The sequence below is a fragment of the Patiria miniata genome, unplaced genomic scaffold (assembly GCF_015706575.1).
Source record: "Patiria miniata isolate m_02_andy unplaced genomic scaffold, ASM1570657v1 HiC_scaffold_5, whole genome shotgun sequence".
Lineage (NCBI taxonomy): Eukaryota > Metazoa > Echinodermata > Asteroidea > Valvatida > Asterinidae > Patiria > Patiria miniata.
In genome coordinates, this window is record NW_024037072.1 from 8,440,598 (window position 1) to 8,468,128 (window position 27,531).

Genomic DNA, 27,531 nt, shown 5'->3' on the forward strand with positions numbered 1-27,531 from the left:
CAAACAACAAATACATGTTCAATTGAATTTAAACCACAATAAATTACAATGTCATTATTCAATCCTACAGCGCTTGCAGTAATCAGTCGATCTGCAAAATGAACTTGACCGAAAACAGTTTGCAGTACAAATTTGACGTAAATATGTAATATAATTGTAAATTGTCGTATTAGATTCTTAGATTAAAGATATAAGACTTCAAATGAAAGAAAATAACAAGTGAACAATATATCAAAGCAAAGTCTGGATGTGTGCAAATGGACTCTATGCAAATTAGTATCTGTTAAGCCCCACCCCAAGATAATTTGACCAATCACAGCCATGATGGGTGTTACCAACGGTGTGGGGTGGGTGGGTGGGGCTCATAGCCAAATCTGAAACTATTCACAGCCAAATCTTGTCATTGTTCATTCCTCGTTACAGCCATATGGTTGCGAGGGCGAAGCATGGCTGGTTGTCAAGCAAAGCTAATCTGATTATGTACTTACGCGCTGTAACAGAGCAGTGAAATTCATGCACCCCCCAAAACATGGCATTTTGAACGTTGTGTTTCTCAGAAAATATGCTCAGTATGATTGAAAATGTTAAATTATAACGGAAGAAGAAATTCTAAACTTCGTGTCAGTGAAATACTGGTTACTGGTATTCCAGACCTGCAAGTCTGGAAGAAATCGTTAAAAAACTTCCCCATATCTAAGTTTTTGTCTCAATTTCTTGGAATCTACTCAAGTTGTTATTTAATGAGTAGTTGAACACTTATATCATCTAAGTATATTCCGAATTTCAACTTGATCTGTTGTTGCTTACGCTTGTGTTACAGCTCGAACTATCTCTAAGGAAAATCTCGACGAGCCTGGCAGCACAATAACAACGGGTTACAAGCATATTCATTAGCGTCACCTGGCGTGACTTTGCGTGGGTCTCGGTATCGACCAATGGAAGCCGGCAAAAGGGGTGGTATTTATTAATTAATAACTCGTGAAGGAAGTTTTTATGCTCATTTTTACTACACACCATAATGGATAGGAACCTTATTAATATTTGTGAGGCTTGAAAAAATTGACAGACATTGCCAACGCCAGTGTTACAACTTTCAAAAATGCACTTAGCCAGGCCTATTTTCCAATGTCAACAAAAGTAATGAACATATCACAATGATTTTTAGCACATAATTGGATCATTTTAAGGGAAATAAACCCTGAAAGTTGCATGAAGATACGGTCTTCCAAACGGGAGAAATTAATTTTTAAAGATTTCGCCCGCCTGTGTGAACATGTCTGTGTACATGTAGTTTCATTCAAAATAAAGTGTTACGTAACCTTTAGAAATCGCCCTTTGCAACCATATGGCTGGTTACTTGTGCCTTACTAGCGATTTGACCTGTGATAGACATGGCTACAAGTGTGAATATCTGTAGCACTGAGGCAATCTGAAACTCTGCATATATACATGTATGCTGCTTCATCTGAAAAAAATTTCCTTTAAAAGAATTGACTGTTATGCAGCAAAAATCCCATCAATGGCACTGGTCACCTGTTGACGTCTTCTCTAATGGAAATCTGGTGCGACTGCGTCCGAGAAACTCCCTTGTCTGCACTTTTATCTTCAAAGTTGTTATTTGAGTAAAACCCGGCAGAAAAAATGTTAAAGTAGGAACAATTGTAGACATAATAAGCATAATCGTCTGTTAATACTTTCCACTTTCATAGAGATGGTAAGCAGAAAATCATCCCTTTTGCAAATTTGTATGCCGAGCAAAAATCAGCAGATACCCGTCTGAACAGAAAACCTGTGTTCGCTGTAACAAGTAAGCATTGTTTCCCAGGCTAAGCAGGATTCTCCGCCTCATATCTCTGAGGAATTTGTACATGTACATGGTTATTAACTTTACATAAACTTATGAAGGTGGCATACAGAAGTTATTACCTTACAGAAATTCTCAATAATTATTAACACTATGGTACATTTTCCTACAGTGGTGCTTACATTTGTAAAAGTTAAGAGAGAAATAGAGGATCTTCCTCTTTCACCATTTTATAGGATTCAGTCGTATTTTTCAAGTCATGATCTTTGCTGCGTTGTTTGCATTCGGGTCTTTCTATCAGTTTGGGGTCCACTGGTTTTTTCCTGTCCCTGTTACATCTGACATCTAAGATTTTATAATTCTGATGCACTCCTTCATGCAGTCGTCCTCCAAGAGTGATTATGAACAGCAAACTACCTACCCAACAAATACAAAATTGTTTGAAGGTGTTCTTAAAGATGCTTAAACGGTGAATTACAAAGTACCAAGGTAACAGGGATGAAAAAAGTTCACACTTTGGACCCTTAAGTTACAGAACGACCCATCTACATCTTGACCATCTACATCTCCAATTTCACAGCACAGGAAAAAATTATCCAGATCATATACTTAATATCTTTTTCAAATTAAAAAAAAGAAGGAAAACACATCACCACCAACTTGTCTACAATGGAAGAAATGGTGAACATTTCATTCATGACAAAGTCCCTTTTCTCAACCTTCTTTAAATGTTGCAGTTGATGCTCATATTCTGATGTCCATTCACTTAAAAACAACAAAATCCCTCTCGACATCAAATTCCAATCGGTGAAGACTTTGTTGGTCTTTGCCCGGTAGAAGGAGTGAAAAGTCAAAGCAAGAAGCAGCCACCGAATCACTTGACTTTGGAGATTCTTGTAACATACAAAATCCATAATCCGTTTCCTGATTGTAATTGTTGCTCCACACACACGCACACAAGTGTGTAAACATTTTCAATCATGGACCAATTTCTTCCTATCGTTTTTACTTTACCTTCTTGGGGAAAAAAACCCCAATTGGATTCGTACATGATTTTCAAGTGTGGATCTTCACCCATTCGTGGACCTTATTGTCCTCTATTGTTCAAGGTCCTCCACTGGATGCGTTTACATACAGCTGTACTTCAAGTGCTTCCACCGCAGAAATTTCCTCCAAAGTTTCATGCCAAACTGATGCTCCATAAGAGTCCAACTCAAATTGCTGCGAGAGCAAATCCAAACTCTCTTTTATCCCTTCACTTTCTTTTTCTGTTCATATTTTACAAAGTTTGACCGGTGCAAAAGCCGTCAGCTCTAAGTCAGCATTTCAAGTTACTTGAATCTCATCCGACGAAAAAAAAAAAAAAAAAAAAAAAAATATAACATTTCATCTTTTACAGCTGCATTTCATTTTTCATCTGGTCTGGCCGAAGCTTTCTATAACTTGACATCCTCGGCAACGCGTAGGTTGTCAAGGGTCTTCTTGATGCGGAGTGCCGTCAGGCGGGCGGCTGCGCTGTGGTACCAGCATTCCTTCATGACTTTGGCCAGGACACGCAGTGGCTGGGGGTGAATAAGAAGGGAAAAACATACCGCTGATAACTTATCAATTTTAAGCGAAATATCAATGATTTCCTTCTCTCTCTCTCTAACTTGCTTCTCTATTTCTTATTTGCAGTCATCACCTAGAGTGGCCCTTCGGCATGTGGTTGGCAGTTTCCATCACAAAAATGACTCTTGAGTTTCAAATAACTACAGTTCATGGTGAATAAATGAAGGCCTAAGGTGAGAAAATACCAAAGTTACTAAAGGGATGTTGTCAATCCCAGTCTTCCTAACTAATTTCATTACTTTTATCAACCCTTTTCATCATTAGCCCCAACAGGAACACATTATAAAGGAGTCTCGGCATGAGCAAATTAATTTTACACTTAAACCAATTATATTTTTGCGCCACACGTTTTTTTGGCAATTTGAGCCAAAAACAGCAAAATACCCCTTCACAAAATTAATTCTTCCCAAAAATTCCACTTGACTTGTGATAAGTTTTGATGTTTATTATTCTGTCAACACTTAATTATTTTCTGGTCAGCTAGCCTTGCTGTGACAAAAAAACACCATTCAAATAAAACGAAAAAAAAAAAAAAAAAAAAATTCTTTTAAACAGAGAAATGATAGTTTTATAAATCTCATAGCACATGTTGTTTACCCGGTCTCACAATAAGTTTCCAGACTTTCTTTTATTTACTGAAATGGAGGTAAACCCATGAGTTCTTATGCAGTTATAACATATTTTCCTTAATCCTACAAACTTTGACATTTACATGATATACTCCTACAGCCTCCCCCCCCCCCCAAAAAATCCAAATCTAATTTTTAAATAACCTAATAATGACTTAAGAAATTACTTGATGTTATTAATTCAAACAGTCAATTTTCAGGGTCACCCTAGCATCCCTTCTTGCATGCCGACAGTGAATTCATTAGAGTTGTTAGAATGCATGAGACTGCTGAGCTGAGTCACATGTCTAGACAGGGAAATTATGATGTACAGACATCAACCAAATTTGTTTTTAAATGTGCCAAAACATTCCAATATGTACTTTGTGAGTGGGTGTTTCTGATCACAAAGAAGAATTTCTAGAACATTTTTTTTTGAGACATACACGTAAAATTTGTAGCTGATAAGACCAGCAGAAAAAAACCTAGAAGCAATAAAAAAAGAAAAAAAGAAAAGAAACGGGGGAGGGAAAAAGAATATGGACACTTATGCAGACGGTTGCTATGGTTACCTCTTCACATTACATTAAAAGGAACGTGTCTAAGAGAATTTCATGGAAAAACAATGTTTGCAAGGATGTACTATAAAACGAATGCACACGGGGGAATGACGTTTTTCACATGTAGCCCATCAACACTTTCTGCTAGTGTATTTGAGGTTTTAGATACTTGGGAGTTTGAGAATAGCTGAGACGACTTCCTGTATCCTTTTCCTTCCCGGAAGAAATCCTAGACCATTGTGGTTTTTTTTTTTTTGCTTCCCCCCCCCCCCCCCCCCCGACCTGAGGATCCTACTTTCAAGTACAGTTTTCGCCAGTCTTCTACCCCCGGGGCAAACACTCCTAGCCTCACTTCCATATCCAAAAATCCCTTACTTCCTGAAATAAATTCCATTCCACTTCATTATAGATTTGATTTTTTTTCTTTTTTGCATCTTCACAAAATAAGATTCAATTCATTCCACATGGATTTAGTAAACAGTTGAAAAACAGGTGTCTAAATTTGCCTCGACTTAAAAAAAATCTAAGTTGCTGAAAATTTCCCTTTTAAAAAATCCACAAAAAAATTATTTGGCAGAGCACCAGACTAAAACACATGATCTATCTACAATACATGTACGTACTTGTCTATTAAAGGCATCCCTAAAAACCGCCCATTGCAATAAATTTGTATGAAACTTTGACCCCTACAAGAATAAAGAAAAGTAGTGGTTAAAACTCCTCGTTGAGGCTTTTAACTCAAACATTCCACAAATGTTGGAATCTAACCAAAATGAAAGATTGTTTCCATGTTTTAAAGGGCATTTCCAGTCACATGATAGGGTTTCACTCAATCTGGGGTCCAAATTGAAGAAATGGCATGTTTGATGGTTTCGCGTACATATTCATGACAAACAGACAGGTCCAAAAATAGCCTATAACGCATACTTGTTCCGTAGTCTTGGGGACTACACACAAGTTGTCCCATGGTACTATGGAGACCGAAGATGCTGTGGGGACAGCAGAAAGTTCCCATAACTCAGTCCTGAGTTGCCTACAAATAAAAAACTTCCCCATAACACGGTGACAGCCCGCCCACAGAAACCCTCTGGCTACAACTTTGATTCTGATTGTTTCCAACATTTCAATGACCTACAAAAATTGTTTCCAACATTTCAATGACCTACAAAAATTGTTTCCAACATTTCAATGACCTACCTCTACATTGTTCCACCTGTTGGGGATAGTGGGTCGCTGCCTGTCACCGACGACCACCTTACGCATGTCTTCAATAGACGGGTCACATGGTACCATGTCATAATATGGTAATCTGTACTCCTCATAGATTCCTGCAAAGGGGAAACAATCGGAGAAAGATTTTGTAATGATCATCTACAACGCTGATACTCTGGACAATGTCTGATTTCAAAGAGGTTTCTGTTTTTGATGAGCTGATCAAATTAGCTTCACAAAGGGTTTACATGGTTAAGGGTTAAAACAAAGAAGATAATTCAGAGCTTTTCAGTACATTGTGAATCACCCAGACTCTTTGAAGTCTGACAATTTCATTTACACAAAAATCAAGAAACTGTATGTGTGCTACAGTGGAATGCTGCTTTAATTGATCATGATCCATCTGTTCCAATAGTTATCAGTTCAATTCTCAGTTGTATATTGGTTATCGATTAATTTTATTTACTTATTTACTGTGCTGTGATTTAGTTTACCAATACGAGCGTCTTTAAATGCTGATATATTTTTGATTATTAATGAAAACCACTATATGAAGCATTTGTCTATACCCAATGGCTCCAATATTTCATGTTTAATTACACATGGCATTTTAGAATCGAAACTACTATTACAAACAGCCGCTTAACTGGGGTAAAAAAAAACAAAAAAAACCCACATTGTTGGACCCCGTAACGTCATTTTGAAGGATTTGGCGCTATATAAGAATATTATTATTATTATTATTCATGTTGTGCTCATTATGGTGTAGTTCTAATGTAATATGAACATAGCAGCAACTGCTTTATGCACACTACATGTTTCGCCCCAAAACACTCTAAAGAACAGGTTTGGAATTTTCTGGTTTTTTTTTTTTTTTTAGAGTATTTTGAAAACCAACTCGATGAACAGAACATGGGGCTTTTCTGCTTTGTTTTTTTATGAGTTTAAGATTTTTAAAAATTGTTTTCATGTGCAGTCTGATAATTGATTAACTAACATCAAAGTTACAAAAAGAATTAGCCAATTATTCCTCTTATGTCTGACAACTGACACACTGGTGATGAGTGATCATAAAAAAACACCAACCAAAAAACTCAACAAGTCATACTAAAGGGGCTGTTATGCAAAACACGCCACTTATAGATGCAAAATCAGACTGTCTGGAGATAACTGACCTTTTTGATACAAGATAAGATCAGGTTGCTTCTTGCACAAAACTGGCCACAATAAGGCATGCATGCATTTGCATTGCATAAACCATTTAACGTTTCGTGCAAAACAACTCACTCTTGTAAATTTATGTTGACTTTGAACATATTTTAACTTCTAATCATGTATCCAGGTCTTTTCCTTTGACATGTTTGAAATAAGAGTCAAATACTAAGAAGGCATTACATGTATGTATATGGATAGTAAGCTCACAAATTTTGTTGAAAAATAGTACTTTTTTGAAAGACGGTGTCAAATAACAAAACATACATTTTGTAGATAAAAAGGTAAATACTGTTTGAATAGTTTTATTAATGTTACAGGGGCAACAAAATTTGTAATTAGACAAAACAAGGCTCACAAAGATAAACCTTTGACTTGGTTTTAAAAAATGGGATTCCTAATGGAGCATTTGATTTTATTAATAAGGATCAGAAGTGTTAAGAATCACTAGACTGTTAATTTTGTTGGACCATTCAAAGCACCACAAGTTTATCAGTGGACATGGTCGTTGCAGAAGGCTGTTTTTTGTGCAAAACTATGAGAGAAAGTTAAGTTGCCCATTTCTATGGTGGTTCTCCACCTTTACATGCACTTGGATGCTCCAAACATCCAAGCTCTCTTTGATGATATTTCAGCAGAGTTCCCACAGAAATCTTGAAATGAAATTCCATGATTTTATGCAGAACAAAATTAGGGCTTTCTGTGACAAAATCCTACGCTGTTTTGGCATCTTAGGAGACTTTTGCTCTATAGAGGTAAGCGACACCACTCCCTTTCAGCCTTCCAGATTGGCAGAAAACCACCAAGCAGCACAAAAGCATAACAATGGTGCATTTAACTCGCAACAAGCATCTACATGTACGTGTATAAAGAGGAAGTATAGTAATGGAATGCGAACTGGAAGACTGCCATAGCCAAATATTACGCATCATCACGTATGGGTTGTGCAGGATTCAAAAGTTTTTTCCATGACTTTTTTTTCTTGGAATATCACCTTTCCACAACTCTTTGTAAAAATTCCATGATGCCTTAAAATCCCAGGATTTTCCAGGATTGTTCCATGACTGCGGGTACCCTGTTTCACACCTTTGGTGACAGGTGCAAAGCTTAAGAAAACACACACATTCAGCTTGAGTTTAAGATTCATGGGGTGGCCACGCTGGCATGGAAGTGCCCAAGTTATGGGCAACACAAAAATCACTGGAGAGTAGAGCCATGCTCACATGAACACCACTATAATGAGCATTTGTCTACAGAGTGAGTAAAACAAAACTGGGAACCCAAACTGGTGCCCCTATATTTTAAAACCCTAACTCCCAAGGGGGTGTGCAAAATCGTATTAAACTTGGAGGATTCAGGACTGTTAGGGTAGAAGTTCTACATGTAGCGCTTTCCAAATCTAGGATGTGAAAGCCTAATTAACAATATTTCTTTTAGTGAAAGAATAATGCAAATGGCTCAGGCACTTTTCCAGTTATGGAATCTTGAACACCTTGTCCATGGATCACAATAAAGGTAGGTGGTATTTCAGCAAAACGAAAACTATTCACATACCAAAAAACACATCAGAACACTCTCATAACCATGATAACTGGCACCTACATGTATCACAACATTTATTTCAAAACTTACTGCTTCCAATGTTAAAGTATCATGCTTTACAATGTCAAGAGTTTAAAGACTTGCCCTGCCTTCTACTTGGCTACCCCGGAGACTTATGGGATTGTTCTGATATCATTTTCAGGATACGACATGGTTTCATTCTTACTGAAATATCACGTACCTTAAATGTGATCCGTGGACAAGTTAATAAAAAAACAGTCTGTGTTCAAACTTCCATAACTGGATAAGTACATGTACTTGAGTGATCAGAATGATTCTTTCACTAAAAGAAATCTTATGAAATTAGGCTTTCATATCCTAGATTAGGAAAACGCTACATGCAGAAATTCTTTAAAATATAGGGGGCACCATTTGGGTTTCCTTTTTTGACTCACCCTGTATAATGAACATCCCCTCTGTGTCTCCCAATTTTCATGTACCATTACACAATGCAATGGCGATTGGAAACTGCTGTAACGAGCCACTATTACACTGAACAATCTGTTGTGTTAGTTACAGTGAAGTGCTTCCATAGCGTTATAGTGCCTTACCTCCAATGGAACATCTGCGCGCGATCTCCCAGAACACCAATCCCAGCGAGTAGACATCGGCTCTCTTGAAGGCTTCAAAGTGGTTGACGTTGATGGTGTCATCGAGAACCTCTGGGGGCAGGTAACGCTTGGTACCGATGCGATTGTTGGGGGCGATGTCCACCGTGTCACGCTCCGAGTCATGGCGGACGGCCAGGCCCAGGTCCGCGATGGCGCACTGACCGTTGCGCTTGACCAGGATGTTTTTGCTCTTGAGGTCCCGGTGGGCTATCGCAGGCTTGCCTGTGGAGGAAAAATAACAACTTTGCTTACAGAAGCGACTGTAAATGTAAAGCAGATTTTGACATTGTGATGAAATTCGCTTGAGTTGAAATGTGTTTGGATTTTTGGGAATACGAAGCACAAAACTCAAGAAAGTCGCATTCATGTTTCGTTTTCCACCGAGTATGAACAAGCCTTAAATGAAGGATTTTCACAAACTATAGAGTACCGCAGTGTGACGTCAGCTGTCATTGTTCTGGTTCACTCTGGTTTACGCGCTGATGTCTTCACACACTTGAGCCATGCGCATAGAACAGAATACGCGGAGCACTTCGGTACTCTATAGCAGACAGTTTTTAAGAAACAGTGTAGATATTTTTACAGGGTAGAGAGTTATACTGCCAAGTGAGTACGTTAAATACTGCCAGTTAAGGGCAATTCCTGCATTATGGAAGCAAATGTAATGTTTCGTGACAGAGCCAATTAACCATTATTTTTAATTAATGATTCAGAGAAATGATCCAAAATCGTAGTCTGTTCTTTCACCATCACTGGATGGTGGATGTTTTAGATTTGAAAAATACCATTTTCTAGTTTCAAAGGCTGAGCTCATAGCCCTAACAGTCCTGAATCCTCCAATTTCAATACGTTTTTGCATACCCCCTAGGGAGTTAGGGTTAATGCACTGTCACGGACATTACATTTTCTTCCATAATGCATGGAATTGCCCTTATGTTGCTACCGGTACTTAAAAAAAAAAAGACCAAGCACAAATGTGAAAACTACACACCTTCCCCCAGAAAGTACAAATCTTCACATTAACATCAGAGGATCAACTCACACCAATACGTTTCCAATGAACATGATGAACCAGAAAATGTAACCTGAAAAGCTATTTTATTTTTGTTGTTGATGAAAAATAGGTTATCAGTGTGAGAGAGTCTGATGGCCCTGCTGTGAATTTGAGCAGTAACATGTAAACAAGGGAATAGAATTTCAACGAGCTACTTGGCACTTATCCAGAGATTGTATAAAAAAAACTGATTTGGATATCCCTCACAGTGCATAGCAAAAATGGATGTACATGTGAGGCAACTCATTTTTTATTTTTTATTTTATTTAAAGATGCACTTGTGAAAGACCAAACCGTTAAACAGTCACAGACAGTCACAAATTCAATCCTGTTCCCCTGCCATGTCTTTTACATAGACTAGTCACCAACAATCAGATTATATTTCTTGTATGCACTGTGTCAGTCAAATTCCATCAACAGACAAAAGCAGGTAACGGATAGGCACAGCTGGCTTATCAATCTTCTACAGTCACAGCATAGCTATATCACGTTTCATAACAATCACAGCCAGTCAATCCTGCTTTACGCAGGCAGGGAGCACTCAACTGTTAAAAACAGTCACTCGATTTATTTCGACCGCTTGTTGAAATTGCCAGCCAGAGAGGGAGTGTTAAGCCCCGCTAGCTGTGCACATGACAAACAACAGATGCGCACGTCATAGTTAATACTAGCAAGTCGGACTTTTGTCATAACATCAGCAAAGCAAGGATTAGTGGATTGGCCCATTGTGACACTGAAATGCAATGAAGGAATCGAACTACAAAGAAAACAGTAAATGGCATGATAAGTCACTATGAATAATACATCATGTAACTTGACAACTAATCACCCTGGAGACAGTTATAATGCCATCAGTCTGATTTACATGTAAAGCGTTTTTTGTAATGGGGGGGGGGGGGTGTTTCACATGTTTTTTTTAGTTGTTGCACAACACATGAAAACTGCATGAATTCGCCCACACAACATGAATTTGAATCCTAACGCTGCCGTGACTTACAATTGAAATCATGATATATAACACATTACAAAATATATTGACAGGACTACATAATCACAAGACGATAAAAGAACAAACTTGAAAAACAACTTCAAGGTGGTCTTGACTAACCTTGCATGCCAACAATCTCCACATGAAGGTGTGCCAGTCCATTTGCCGTTGAGTACGCAAGTCGGATCATTCCAGCGGTGTCAATAGTCGTCATGTTCAAAAAGTCAAAGAGAGAACCGTTCTCCATGTAGTCAGTGACCAGCAGGAGTTGTGTAACCATACCACTGTCTGTAGGTTGGGAACAAGATACAAATTTAATTACACCTATTAAAACAATGCAGCATAAATTTCCAGCCAATGTATTGGCTTTCCACCTGTAGAGGGCGCTGTTTCAAGCAGATAAAATGGAACGCAGTACACGAGGAGTTCAGTGTTTTATTTTCCAAATGATGAATATCGGTAATTCAAATGATGCATGAAATTTGCTGGAGATACATTTTTTGGGGGGGGGGGGGTGTTGCAACTGATAATACCGATAAAGTCACACAAATTGACCAATATTGCATCACTTACTGATAATGTAACAAAAAAATGACTGATAGTGTGGTAACAATCACTACACTATCAGTTCATTTTTGTTACTTCATCGGTTGAGACCAATAATGTAACAACAATTGACTGATAGTGTAGTACATTTTACGACACTATCAGTCAATTTTTGTTTACATTATCAGTTAATGATACAGTATAGTTCAATTTTTGCTACATTATCGGTTGGTGATACGTTATCCGTTTGTTACTACATTATTAGTTGTAACGGTGAGAGAGGGGGGGGGGGGGAGTGGTAATTGTTTTAAACTGCACCACAAACCTTTGTTATCAGCAGCAATGAATCCCAAAATGTTCTCGTGGCGCAGCATGACCGTTTGGTAAATCTCAGCCTCACGGAACCAGGACCGTTCCTCGCGCGAGGAGAAGATTTTGACGGCCACGTGTTCGCCCCTCCAGCGGCCCTTGTAGACCTCGCCGTAGCGCCCCTTGCCGATGCAGTCTACAAGGGTGATCTGTCTGGCAATGGTACGCTGCACCAGCAAGGGTAACCCTGTGAGAGAATAAAAAAGAAAACTTAATAAATAAGTAAATCTTTAATTTAGTTTAGTTCGTTTCCAATAATAACACCACTCAAAATCTGAAGAATTATGTTAAAACCTGCTGTCGAAATTTCAGCTCAGAGGATATTACCCTTTTCAAGAAAACAGTGAAAACCCATGCACAACCTTTTGATCACGACACACGATTTTGTCTTTATAACTCAATTTACCGATTGTTGGAAATCGCCTAAAATGACAGCAAGCCAGGGGGAACAATTTCACGGGTGTTTAGTGCCAGTATGATCTTGAATCCAAGTAAGCTTTTGATAATAATTTGGGATAAATGCAATTGATCCTATATGCCTTGAACTTTAACTTCCTAGGCAACTATATTCGGCTAGGAATCTTCTTGAATCCTCCAAAATCCTCCGATACAAAATGTATAGCTCATTGGATATTTTACATCTTGAGAATACAGACAAAATGTATGTACAATTGTTGGGGTCTCGTAACTGGATTCCGTAGCTCATGCACCTAATTCTAACACCACCAATGATTGTTTCTTCTGAATGATACCATTTCTCAGGGTAGTTGGTACCAGTCCTATCTCCATTTTGAGTTAGGACTTTCTCGTAAAATCGGAAGGCACGTTCCAGGTAATTGCAAATGTCCTCACGTACCTTTGAAGATTCATACAGATAAGGAAAAGGCCTTCTTTTTTTTTTACCTGAACCTGAGCTGGAGGTGGCGGTATTGTGGAGATCTGTTAGATTCCACCCCATAGGAATGACCTGACTGCCTGTGCCGGGTATCAGAGGCACCTGCATGCGGATGGGCCGGGATGCCGACTTCTGCAGCAGGTACCAACGGACCGCCATCAGGAAGAATGCTGCTAGGCAGATGATGGTGACGGGGATGGCGATAGCCAGCGACAGGTTGACCATGGAGATGGGCTCGTCAGGCTTGGCCTTATAATCTGAATTTAAAAAAAGGTCAAAGAGTTTCAACAGGCCCCTTCACACTATCCAAAATCTCTACGGATCAGATTTCAGGAACGATTTCAGGAACACCTTTCATGCTAGCGAGAATCCAACACGGCTTCAACATGGATCCAGTGCTCTACAACTCTGACTCTACCCAGATAGAACATCCAAAATATATGGCCGAACTGTGTATAACCTGAGCAGGTACGCCCTGTTGATCGTGTTCGATCGGACCCCTTTCTGCTCACCTTGGACCCTAGTTGCTTTAAAGGGAAAATACAACATCTGCAAACATCGAAAAATAAAACTACCAAGTTGTTACGAAATACCTTACTAGGATGTTGGTAAATGACATGCTAAAGCATCCTGTAAAATTATGGCACCTGGTGTGAAGCCATTTTCAAGAAAATGGTACATTTGTATACATTTCCAACGCTGGTCGGCCGACCACCGTTGGAAAAACCTAACTATTTTTCAATTACTGCTCCAAATTTACCATGTTTTTTAGTCTAAATTTTGTTTTGCTAGCTATTGGTTCCATGTTCATGAACGGGTGCAGGCCAGCTAGACTGGTTCCCTTACCTTACAATTTTCCGGTATTTTTGATCCATTTCATCTTTAGTGGAGTCAGGGAACCAGACTACTTGAATATTTTTGTTTTCTTGGTTTTTCCAGCATTTTCGAACACAAAACGTCAAACATGTCAGTGCAACAATATTTGATTTATTATACTAACCCCCCAAATAGTTCATTTCTGAAAATTACAGCAAAAGCCAATGATGTACAGTCCCTTTAAACATGGGTAGGCGAGTCAACAGTGTGAAAAGGGCAAATGAAGTTATGTCCAACTTTTATCTTGCAAAAAAATGTTTCCAGAGTACTTCAGTTTTGCGAGTACTTGCCAAAGTTGTCAATAGCTAATCCAAGAATGAGATTATTTTGGTTACATTTTTTCATTGTTGAACTATTATCAGGCCATTTTAAGGGAATTAAGACAGTTTGGCTCTTTTTTTTTAATCTTCAAATGGACATACTAATTTTGAAGTTCTAACCAAACCTACCATGGCACTGACGAAGACAGGAATCCTTGGTGTAGAATTTGTTATCGTTGCCTCCGCAGCCGCTGTATACAAACTGTTGACAATCGTTCAGGGTGGTGTTGTAATACCACAGAAATGCTTCCATGTCACAATCCCCAAAGGCGGGCTTCAAGTTACAAACTTCTGATAAAAAAAAAAAAAAAGTCGAGGAATGTTTACATTTTGGGTTCTACAATTCTGAATCTCTTTCGAATCATGCGTAAAGGAGGTTGCAGATAAGGGGCAGATGGGCTTAAGTTACCCTTAATCACAGTTCAGTAATTACATCGATGCCAGAATATCAATATCAGAGATACATGTACTATTAAAATATGAACAATTCACAATACAGCTTTAACCCTTACCCTACTAGACCCTCCAACGCATGCCAATGTGTGCCTCAAGAAAATCTCCTATGTTTTTTGCATGGCCCTCCAATATCTGCCATGTCATTTCAAGGGTAACTGGACAGGCACTCCAATACATGCCACAGAGAACAATGAGAGTCCTCTGATAACAAAGTGAGTGCCCCCAGCTGGTCAGTATCAGGCACCCTCCAGGGCCTCCAACTCCTGCCAATTGGAGCCTTCACTGCTAAGACTTGTTATCTGCCAAATAACTGCAGCTGGAGGGCATTGGCATAACCAACTGACATGCAGTAAACTACCCTCAGAGAGTAAGGGTTAATATCAAAAATGCAAATTTTCAACTTCATAGGAAACATCCTGAATATTATAACACTATAGCTGATCTTGCATGCATTCTGCATTGTTTCCTTACACTACAATTTAGTATTCGATAATTCGTGCTTGGATTTGATCAAACATTGAAATATTCGAACATTGACATCGATGTAAAAACTTTTTATGAATATCATGTCTCAATATATATTTTTTTTCGAGAAAGGTGACTGGCTGATATTTTACAAACTATAAAGATGAAAAATCATGAAATTAGGGCTAATATTCCACTCAGAAGCACGGGAATAATGCGTGTAAATTTGGCATTTGGCCAAACAAAATCTCTCAACTCATATACGAATAAAATGACATTACAGATGTTTTTTGGCATTTCTCGAGACGGCTCAATTTTTTTTCCCAATATTCTATTTGCTAAATTCTATTTGGATCTTCAGTGGATGAATGAATATTTGGATATTCAGTATATTAGGCACAACCAATCACAAACAAACTTTATCTTCACTCTCTCTCAGGTTTCATAAAAACAAAGAAAATTTGGGGGGGGAATGCACCCCCCCCCCTCCCCCCACTATTCTCACCTGTTGGCTGGGTAGTCGGCAGTGGCTCAAGATGCATATCCTTGACCAGCTCCCGATTACAATAGTCCTGGTCCACACAACACTTGGACATGTAGTAGGGGTTAGACTCTGGGTTCTGGCATGGGAATGGCCGCTCCTCTGGCCCCTTGGGGTCCTCCTCGCACATCAGTAGGGATACCTCTCTCTAACAAGTCCAAATATTCACAGAAAAAAATTCACCCTTAACTCTAGAGATGTAAGACCTCTTGCACAATGCGCCCTTAGTGAGGGCATTTTTTGCTATTACATTCAGTGACAATGAAAGTACTAATTGTCTACTCGTGCGCATCACAAAGGAGCAAAGATCTGTCCTCAGATGTGACATCACAAGCAAGGGGTCTATTTGCTTTGAACCGTCCTGAATCCTCCAAAATCTCCCGCAATGCAAAAAATTCATGGCACAATCCTTGTGTTTAACACTGTAAAAGCAAAAGTGGCTGGGATGGGCGCAACCATCTGCAATCCCGAAAAATCCTCCAAAATCTGTAGGTGGATTTTGAAGGATATGGGTGGGTGAAGTTTAATAATGGGATGTCTGAAGACTTTTATTTTTTTAACCAATTTACTCATAGAGAAATGCTGAATCTTCTACGTAGTGGATGGAAAACTATCAAATTTGTAAAAGGGAGAATGTTAGAAGATAAAGTGGAATTTATGAGATCAGAATTTCACTTCTCGGTGATGTTTTTAAATCTGTCAAAAGTCGTGTTTTGAATTGCGCCCGAAATCAGCGTCCGGGACACGTTCTCATTCAGCCGATTGCAGCTAAGTAATGTCACGCACTGAACCGATGAAGAACAGCAACCGTGCCTGTGTGCGTCGCGTCAACGCTTGCGCGCACCCATTCACCGAATTACAAACCAAATACTAACAGAAATTTCCCAAAATGCGTCACTTAACGCATGGGAAATGGCCTTGTTTTCTTCTTTTCTGCAAAATGACAGCATGTCGGAAAGAATAATTTCACAACGAGTTAATTGCCATCCACGTCTATAAACCAATTAAGCTTTTTTGTCAGTTACTTTTTGGATAGCTCTGCAAATGATCTACTCTACATTTAAATCAAAACGATGTATGACACTATGACAGAGGATTGACAAACCTGCGAATCATCCCTCATCTTCATGGCAATGCAAAGCGCATTAGGGTTTTGCAGGACGCATGTGTGGTTGGTTTCAAGACATGGTTTGTCATTACATGCACACTTTCTGCCCACTGCGCCGGTAGAGGTGTCCGTGCCTGCAAGAGGAAACAAACAAAACTTGCTATAAAATACCAGATCACTGTTCACATACATATGTACATGCAGTGTGGTCATGTTTAAAAAGCAGTCTGACCCAATTTTTAAAACATTCTCTAGATCTTGCAACTTAATTTTTATGATATGAATGAATATCAAACATTTTTCACAGGACTTGTGTATGTGGGAGGTACCGGTATGTTACATGTAAAAATGTGTGCGTTCTTTCAATACAGGCTGATATTAAGTAAACCACCGATACTAACCTATGGTGTCTTAATATCCACATGGATACATGTACAATGTATACGATGTAAAATATTGAAACATTATCATGTACATGTACATTATGTACACATTCCAAATGGATGATTTTCTTTTAACAGATAAATCCATGCAACATATACATATGGACATGTACACTGCAACAAATAAAAAGGTTCCCATTACATGAGCATCAAGATAAGCACATGTACATCTACAAGTACAATGTACGTAGATGTACCAGTACATGTACATGCACAGTGTATAAGGTACTGTACATGTATAACAGTTGCATGCAATGCATGGCAAAATGAAAATCAGCCTGTGTACTACATGTATGTATTTTCGATACGTACACATGGAGTATAGCATGAAAACAGATAAGCCCTTCAATGCATTTTGTACTTTGGAAGTACATTGTACAATTCATGAACGAGTGACTGTTCACAACATTATCCCCATACTACAAGACTACCGATACATGAGCATGATATAGAGGATGAAATAAAGGGGAAATTTATTGGACAGTTTACCAGATTTGTAAAGCATACATGTACTTTCAACCTAGTGCACTCTTTCTGTGTCTCCCCTCCCCTGCATCATACACTATACATACATGGACCATGATTGTACACACACATACACACATGTACATGTCATTACATTTTTCCCAGGCCCAGGCTGCATAATACATCTACATCTGCACTGTTGCACATTGCCTGTTATGAGGTCAACTTACAGTCAATCTGCTGACCAAGATATCGCAAACACAAATAGGTCAGGCCAACATTTATAGGTTATTTTCTTGCAACGCTGAACTTGAATGAGAGGTAGTGAATTTCAATGTGAGGCGGGGGTAAGTTTCTTTACAACAAAACAACTAGCATTATTTATCTTTTGAAATAAGCAATTTTAAATAAAAAGGCCAAAATGACTGTTTTAACTGACATTTCATGAAACCTACTGGCAACCTATAAAAACCTTACATTGTAAACAAGCCTTGTACCAGAAACAATGACAGTAAACTATAGCATATTACACACGTACTGAAATTTTCCTACAAATCACACCAATCAAAACAAAATTCAAAAGTAATATTTTATCTTCATTTAAAATTACTTCAAAATACATTATAAACATAATTCCAAAACCAGCATCCCTTTCTACAGATGATCACAGGGCTAACATGAACAAAACATTCACATTATCTTTATATTATTGCCAGTGGCGATGATGCATTTAAATCATGATTTTATGACTTTGATTTCATTTGGGTGTACATGTAAAGTAATAGATAAGGCCCCAAGAAAAAACAGTTGGGTGTTTACGGTAATGCCCTAAAAATTATCAAGGTAGAGACGTAGAGAGAATTTTTTTTTATTTATACATTTTTTAATGCTTGTCTGTTCGTCTGCTATACTTATTTTTGTTTACTTTAGGATACCTTTAGCAGCATTCTGTTTAATTGACCTGTTTAATTGTTTAACTGACCACCAACACCAAAAAATACTGCAAGACTTGCGCAATCCCCCTGGCATGCGAGCAGTTTGTTATAAAGTTAGTGTCCCTAACCAAAATGGAAGATTTCTATTGTTTTTGCAATAGTGACCTTGGCCTTTGACCTGTCGGCCCCAAAAGCAACAGGCTTCTTAAGACTATCAAGAACAACCCACAAATAAACTGTCAAGTTCCTAAGTTAAGTATTTTTCAAGTTATCGTGTTAACAAGATTTCTAGTGTTTTAGCAATAAATGACCTTGACCTTTTGGCCCCAATAGCAACAGGCTTCTTACGGCTATCAAGAACAACCCACAAACCAAATTTCAAGTTCCTAAGTAAAGTATTTCTGAAGTTATCGCGTTGCCAAGATTTCTATTGTTTTAGCAATAATGACCTTGACCAATTTCAAAATAAACATCATGTTAAATTTTGGCCAAATTTGGCAATACAAAATTCTGAGGTCAGCAATTTGGCCTAAAAAAACCAAGGTACATGTAGGTTGAGTTACTGTAAACACGAAGCTTTTTGTTAGGCCTTAACCCTAAAGGGGCCGGGTTATTTTGACCATCTCTCAGCCGGGGGGGGGGGGGGGGGGGGGGGGGGGGGGGGGGGGGGCAGATTCCCCCCCCCCCTAAGATCTCGGCCATCGAGTGGCGAAAAATTTTGAAACTCAGCACATGCATTGAGCAACTCTTCCTAAACATGCCCCAGAAATTTCATGACTATAGGTCAAAGGGTTTTGGAATTATGGCTAATTAATTATTCATATGTATGAATGGCAATTCTGCCTGGTGTACACGACGTATATGCGAAAATTCAGTTTTCACGGCGCGTAGCGCCGGAAAATTTTTCGCTACGTGCCAACCCGCGGTCCGATTTTTATGTTTTTGGTATCAAAAGATGCGCAAAGCTCGAGGCTAAAAAGTCATAACGGCTTGGGTCGCGAAAAAAATTTTTTTAGAAGCTATCGCGGAAAGCTACCCCGGCCCCTTTAGGGTTTAGAAGCTACCCCGGCCCCTTTAGGGTTAAGACAGCACGCAACCGAGTTAGAAAGGTTATTTTTCAATGCCACTGTATGCAATGTTGACACAGGGAATACCGGTATGTCCCAGATAATAATACCTCGCCCAGGTCTACATGTAGTCTAGCAACATGGGAGGAACATGTCTAGCCAACAAAGATGTACAATGTACAAAATGTACATGTTCTTAACATTGTGCATACTGTACAAAATGTACAAGCGCAGGCATGCATACAGACCAGGACCCAATTTCATAGCGCTGCTTAAAGGGAAAATACAACATTTGCAAACATCAAAAAATAAAAATACCAAATCATTTTGAAATACCTTGCTGGACTGTTAGTGAATGACAGTGTAAAGCATCCTGTAAAATCATGGCACCTGGTGTACTGTCATTTTTAAGAAAAGTGGTATTTTTGTATCAATTTCCAACGCTGGTCGGCCGACCAGCGTTGGAAAAAACTGGGTTTTTTTTCAAATACTGGCCCCAATTGACCATCGCACTTGTTTGCAATCGATTACACACCTATGAACGGGTACAAGCCAGCTAGACTGGTTCCCTGACCTTACAATTCCCCAATGTATGTAAACTGCTCTGTTTCTTCTTATATGGAGTCAGGGAACCAGACTACAGGAAAATGATTTTTTTTTTTGGTTTTTATAGCATTTTCGAACCTAAAACCTCAAAAAAGTCAGTGTAACTATATTTGCTATATATTTCCAACCCCCCAATTCCATCCATTTCTGAAAATTACAGCAACAGCAAATGATGTATATTCCCTTTAACAGTTAGCAGAATAGCATGTTGCTGTTAAGGAACTTTTTAATGGCGTGGCGGGCTAGCGTCTACGCGCGCATGCAGATAACTATTGTTACGTCACTGTTTTTTTTTTAAACTTTTTTTTTCCTCCGGGGTTAAGCGTGCTTTTGTGCTTACTGCTTATGGTCTCTATGAAATAGACGGAGTGTACGTACAACTACAAAATCGGCCATTAAAGGGGCACTAGGTCCTGAAATCCCCCAAAATTTCTTGTTTTGGATTGTTTACTTATCCTATTTCAAACAGGTGGTTGAAAGGAAACCAACCAAATGTCTTACCGTTCCCGAGAAAAGAGCAAAAATCCCTGGTTGTCTACATCGGACACGACGGAGTACGAATACGTTTTTCGTGTCGTTCTCATACAGTGTACGAGATACACGTTGTGTGTCTCGGAAACAGCGGTGACCAATCACCAATGCAAAAAAAGTGGTTTTTTCAACATCCGCAAAAGGCGAACACTTTACGAATGAAACCACAACTAGCATCCAAACAGCTCAAATTTATGGGGTATTTATTTAACCCTGCTATGCCCAGTGCAGTTGGCAGAGAATTATCAGACCTTTCAAAACATTTAAAATTTGCCTGACTAAAAGGGTTTTGAAAGGTGAAATAGTCCTGGAACTTTGAAAAATTTCGAAAGGTTTCGGAAGGTGAAGCAACTCTGTGGGCAAATTCAGTAAGTTGCCTTTCAATACCTTTTGAAAGGAATTGAAAGGTGTGGTAGTGCAGTAACAATAAATTCTGGAGGGTTTTAAAAGGTCCTGCATTTTTTGTCCTCCAATTTGCCAGAACCCAGATTTTGAAGGGTTTTGAATGGTCAAACCACAGGAGAGTGGACCTCGAAATTCGCTCTCACATGCATAATACAGGAATAACACAAAAACGCCCAGTTTTTAAAGGATAGTTGTGTGGATGTTTATATCCTAGTTATAAAATGTTCTTTCCGACTAACATAATCATGTTCAAAGTGCGTTTTGTAGCCCAATTGGGCTGTTCCAGGACCTAGTGTCCCTTTAAGCAATGCTATGAGATTGGGCCCAGCCATGCATGCATGTTCTCTTTGTGTATGTACATGTGCGTTGTATACATGCTACTAGTCCTACATTAGTAGGTGCACAGGGTTTGAATAGTACCCACAGGACTGCTAGACCAAGTGATTAAAGCGTTGGTCTAGTTTTCTTTCTTCTCTAGACTTGACTAAACTTGTAGTCTGCTTGGTGTTAAACTGATCAATAACTAAAATGTCTAATACTCAATTTAAAGTAACATTTGACCTTGTTAAATGTTAACCTTATAAAGAAGGTTTCCAGGTTTCTCATATTTCACCATTTATGACCTAAATGAATAGTACTTGTTAATTACCGTATTTTACCGTACCGTTATAATCTTACCTTTCTATGGTAAACATTCACCCAAAGCTTGCCAAAAGTTAGCGCTTTTGATTTTTTAACCATATATTTCAAATACCCCGGATCAAAGCTGGATCAAACAGAATTCACATAATGTCTTACATGTACATGTACAATTCAGGAGAAAAAACTTGAAAGCCTCGTTCTTATAAATCTGATGTGGCGGCGATTTGTTTTCCTTTGCCTGTAATGTATTTTCAGCAGTGAATAAAGCCATCTAAATTTGAGTTAACATAAGACTTGGCTGCACAAAATGCAATATCAAGTGAGTGACGATGTCCTATGTGACTCCAACACTAGTTTCAAACTTACAAACATGGCGATTCTAGCGCACACAGACGTTTGAAGCAACTTTTGAAAATAACTATACTGGAACGTTACTGGAAAGTCAACTAGCGCTCCAACGACTTGATTTTCAGGATCAAAAGTTCGTATCCAGTTTGTATCCTTTTGTGAGGAAATTACATGAAAACAGCAAATTTCTTAGATACTATACAGTTGTGTGGACGGTCGTGTTTGCTAGTTAATCTTTTCAACCAATTTTAAAGTTGAATAAAGAAACTGTCTGGAGCAGGGTTTGAACCTGCGACATCCGGATTGCCATTCTGGCACTCTACCAATAGAGTTTTTCAGCTTTTTGTAGGGGTTCCCCATTTTGTCAATGTCTTTCATCAAGGGGTGCGAGTCAGATGCCATGAACGTGTATGTCATGTAGCCAGCAATGCTGCAAGCAAACCTGGGAAATAGTTCTATTATCTTTCCATGGTTATGCGGTGTTTTTTTTTAGCACAAATGGGTGCTTTCAATCAAAAATCTCCTTTAAAGTGAATATACAACATTTGCTTTTGCTGTAATTTTCCGAAATAGATGGATTTGGTGGATTAGTATTTTATAGCAAATATTGTTACACTGAATTGTTTGAAGTACGCGTAGATGCTGGAAAAACCAAGAAACATAATAATGTTCCTGTAGTCTGGTTCCCTGACCCCACTTAAGATGAAATGAAGCAATTTATAGACGTCGGGGAATTGTAAGGTAGGGGAAACAGTCTACAGTCCTTCATTTTAAAGGAGTGCGACTGCGCAGGCACTCCTTGACTGTCTCGAAGGAGCGCAAAAAATAGCGCTCCTCAAAAATCCAAGAGAGGGCTTATCAAACATGGGCAGTTTGAAAATAAGAAGTGATAAAAACGCCAGGGATTTTAAGTCTTAATGCTACACGTATTTGTATTCGTTTGTATTAATGGATTTACATCGTGTACTTGGTGTTGTTATTTCCAGCGTGCATTACGTGTTTTCACGATCATTGTAATTATAACGTCCAGGCCTTCTCAAAAATAATCCTTTCCTTTCCAATTTGCTAATACTAATCTGAAATGTGATACTGCATACTGGCAGGATAAGAATGTAACATTTTAACTTCGAAAACAATTGTGTTTTCGTAACTCACGGCGCGACGAATTGATGCTGTTTTTACCCCAGACACCAGAGCCCAACATTATGACACTGCTACACAGATAGCAGAAAAGGTGTGACTACTATCAGAAAATTGTGCTAACCTCTATGCACTATTTCACGGCATGTACATACTAAAAGTTGCGCGTATATAGATTTCACATAGCGATTTCCCCATTTTCAAAATGGCACAGTTTTCGTGACAGAGCCCTTGCCGATATACGGGTTTTAATTTCCATCCCGATCGAAGGTAAACTTTGGTTCCTCAATCTTAATCATCGATCTCTACTAGTATCTCAGGCAGTGTTGTAGTTGAGACCGGATAGTCCGAGACCGAGACCAAAAGTTTCGAAACCGAGACCGAGACCAGCCCCTTCAAGGTGGACCGCGGATAATTAATAACAATAATCTAAATAAAAAACAAGATACATTATACAGTTGTTAGTTGTAACCTTTTTATTCACGAAGATTGCAGACAAAATTTTGACCAGTGGCAGGTGTCACATTGACACCGGATCAAAATGATTTGCTCTGCTGTAAAAACCTTACAGTTCTGGAAGTGGCGAAACCCCATAGTTCTAGGGGTAAATCGAACACACAAACCGATCATGAAAAGTTGCAAAGTCGCCTATTTACTGGACTACCTCCGTAAACGAAGGCCACACTCCCTACATTCACTTAAACCGTGAGGACTTGTTTCCAAAGTTATTTCCACATTCATACTGCAGACCCAGTTGATTTATGCTTTCAAAATACACTCACCCTCTTAAAGGGAATATACAACATTTGCAAACATCGAAAAATAAAACTACCAAGTTTTTGCGAAATACCTTAATAATTGTTGGTAAATGACAGTCTAAAGCATCCTGTAAAATTATGGCACCTGGTATACTGTCATTTTCAAGAAAAGTGGTATTTTTGTATCAATTTCCAACGCTGATCGGCCGATCAGCGTTGGAAACGACTGGCTTTTTTTTTCAAATACTGGCCCCAATTGACCATTGCAATTATTTGCAATCGATTACAAACCTATGAACGGGTACAAGCCAGCTAGACCGGTTCCCTGACCTTACAATTCCCCAATGTTTGTAAACTGCTCTGTTTCCTCTTATCTGGAGTCAGGGAACCAGACTACAGGAAAATGATTGTTTTTCTTGGTTTTTATAGCATTTTCGAACCCAAAACCTCCAAAAAGTCAGTGTAACTATATTTGCTTTATATTTCCAACCCCCCAATTCCATCCATTTCTGAAAATTACAGCAAAAGCAAATGATGTATATTCCCTTTAATAGCAAATTCAGAACCTGCTGCCTGTGTCAGTTGTCCAGCTTCTGCGTAATTTCCTGCTGATTTTTGGAGGCTTCTTGGCATCTTTTTGTGTGTAACTCAATTGCGAGCTTTAACCGTAACTCCCCAGCCTAATTTACATGGAACCATACCCATTCTGGCAAATTCCAAAACCCACATGGCAAATTGTACACACACACTGTTGGACTTGGTTTCTGGAGGTATGCCAACCCCAGTGTAAAATACCATCAGTTTTAGGGGTACTGTACCTATCCCAACAGATTTAAACAAAACCTACTGTTGAACTTTGATGGGTTGAGTTCGATAAGGGTTAATGACCTCACACATAACGTGCTTTACATGATGGGGATACATGGATCGTTCACCTGTCAATCACACGGCGCGCTGCAGGACCGGTGGCTGTTGACTGCCTTCAGTGAATCCTTTATGTATAGTGCGCCCTTGTGCGTGTACACCGCCGGCCAGCTAGCCGTACAATGTACGTATGTGTACGTACGTACGTTCGTTTGTGCGCTGCTATATATTGCGAGCCAATGAAATCCACATCGAGATGTTCCGTGCTGCTAGCTGCCAGGGCGCCCAGAAAATTTATCTGAATTTTACGTGCTGGCAGTCAATAGCTCACCTAGCCCAGGTTGGATTCTGTTGTGTACACGCAACCGATTATTAACCGCAATTCCATGCTTTCGTTGAAATCATTTTCAGTACGAACTCCCCGTTTGAAGATTTTGCGCATGCGTGCATACACACCTAGCACGCTGCCGCCATGGCAGCAAACGGCATGCGCGTGTACGTCTTCACACAGAGAATTCATACTGAAAATGTTTTCAACGAAAGTGTAGAGCTATGTCCGGATCATAAGTGTGATTCAAATATTATTAGCTGCGTTTATCATGTGGTCTCGTGATTGGCCAATCTGACGCCGTCTATCATATGCGCCACATGAAACAGACGGGTAGCTCGGAGGGCTCCAATAATTTGGCACACAAGTGACCCTGGGTACTTGTCCAGTTAACGTTAAAATCTAATTTCAACACGTTCGTGTGGGCATGGTGGGTCTTCATTGACGGCAAATTTCGTCGAAATGACACATCCTGAACACGTGGGAAGGCAAATTTAGATTTCTAGGTGCGTACTCAACATGCATACGAAATTATGTATGGCAGATCGATTTCGCCAGGCAGGTTCGAAATGACACAAGTCAACAGCGTGGCAGTATACAACGCCACGTTCACGAGTCTAGCGCTACTGGTGAAAAATCAAAGTGCCCCACGTTGGGGGCCACGCCAAGTTAGGGTACATCAACAATATTTGCCTTTTCTAAACCCAGCGCAGGCACAATTCCGGACACAAGGAATAGGTAAAGCGAAATTTCAGCTTCCTCCGTCAGGTAAAAATATGCGAAAAATGGGTTATACTTTTTTTCGCTATGGTGGTAGAATTTATACCCAGGACGTCAGTCGCAAATTCAATATTGATCGTGTCAATAACATAACGTGTAGGCCCTAGCTAAATCATGTGGTAATCCTTACTTTTAGGACCCCGTTCCTATATAGGAAGGGAAAGACTCACCAAAACAGTTGACTAAATGACACTCAAAATTGACATTCTGATACTTCTTGGCACATCTGAACAATTGGCAATGACACCTTCTTGACTTCTAAAGACTGCTTTAGCCTGCAAAAGTCACTTTGGTACTGGACAGACATCTGCAAAAGTCAGTTTTGAATAGCCAGACGCCCGATGCTTCCACAGAGACTGAATTTTGTTGGCCGCCGATGTAGCGATTTTGCTACATCTTTCGATTGCGATTATCTTTTCATCCAGGACACAAATTTCCAAAGTTAAGGTTCGTAGTCGTAGAGCAACTCATACCTTTTCGAAAAAACGTTGTTTCATTTTTGGAAGTACGGCCCCGCCGCACGCACGTCCAATTACACGAGGTCATACGTCACAGACTGTTTATGCATATTCATGAGTTTGCGCGGGCGCGCCTGCATATTGCATACATTACAGCGCGGCCGCCATTTTGAAATCGCATGGGGGATCGCATGGGGGACGATATTTGTGGAATCTGATGACTGATATTCGTCTTGTGGCCAGATGGATGAAAATATTGAGACCAAACAACGTTTTTTTCGAAAAGGTATGAGTTGCTCTACGACTACGAACCTTAACTTTGGAAATTGGTGTCCTGGATGAAAAGATAATCGCGATCGAAAGATGTAGCAAAATCGCTACATCGGCGGCCAACAAAATTCAGTCTCTGTGGAAGCATCGGGCGTCTGGCCGTTCTACAGAGCTTGCGATTAGTACTGTACGGCCAGACGCAGTCGGGCTAAGTTTTGAACAGAACTCGTAAAAAATAGAGGTGTCCTAAAAGTAAGGATTACCAATCATGTAATGAGAGTGGCAGTGACAGTGTGGCAATAAATAATGCATCGAAAAATAATACCGAAATTCACCCAAATCTTACCTAATATAAGGCACGGGCAGAGAATTATAAATATCAACATCAAGTTCAGCATGCCAATCGACGCCATGGTCTTGAAGAAATGTTCGAATATCTAGATGACTTCAGTACCATGTCTACAGTTGACAGAACGCAGGAAACCCACGAGCGTGCACACATACTATGTACGTTACTTAGTGCATGTCCTGTATGTTTTTTAAGACGTTTTACGCACAGAAAAGGGTCAAGCTTCATCCGCCAATGACGCACCGCACTACATTGTACCCTTTAAGCTTTCAAGTTCATGCCTTCGTTTCTCCTTTAGCAGTGC

At 39.3% G+C, this 27,531-nt stretch overlaps 1 protein-coding gene across 2 annotated transcripts; it reads right to left on the reverse strand.

The window, feature by feature from the left end:
• Positions 1 to 11: 11 nt before the first annotated feature.
• LOC119740211 (TGF-beta receptor type-1-like) lies at positions 12 to 27,424 on the reverse strand. Of its 2 annotated transcripts, none has more exons than XM_038215426.1 (10): positions 27,225 to 27,424; positions 16,836 to 16,972; positions 15,695 to 15,878; positions 14,398 to 14,556; positions 13,081 to 13,329; positions 12,134 to 12,364; positions 11,383 to 11,550; positions 9,161 to 9,442; positions 5,781 to 5,911; positions 12 to 3,366 (listed from the first exon to the last, which is right to left on the reverse strand). In XM_038215426.1, exons 1-10 carry the CDS (start codon positions 27,289 to 27,291, stop codon positions 3,241 to 3,243), a joined length of 1,734 nt encoding a protein of 577 aa, XP_038071354.1. In that variant the 5' UTR covers positions 27,292 to 27,424; the 3' UTR covers positions 12 to 3,240. The 2 variants fall into 2 exon arrangements, with proteins under 2 accessions (XP_038071354.1, XP_038071353.1); XM_038215425.1 differs by having other exon boundaries at positions 14,398 to 14,559; positions 27,225 to 27,423.
• Between the last annotated feature and the right edge of the window lie 107 nt (positions 27,425 to 27,531).

Bases quoted from the DNA above. Each gene is read 5' to 3' on its own strand.
- LOC119740211 (XM_038215425.1), bottom strand. From the start codon at position 27,291: ATGGCGTCGATTGGCATGCTGAACTTGATGTTGATATTTATAATTCTC. The intron at 15,879-16,835 runs GTTTGTCAATCC...TGGACTTGTTAG, and splicing joins AGATGAGGGATGATTCGCAG to AGAGAGGTATCCCTACTGAT. The intron at 14,560-15,694 runs GTGAGAATAGTG...TTTTTTTATCAG, and splicing joins GCCGACTACCCAGCCAACAG to AAGTTTGTAACTTGAAGCCC.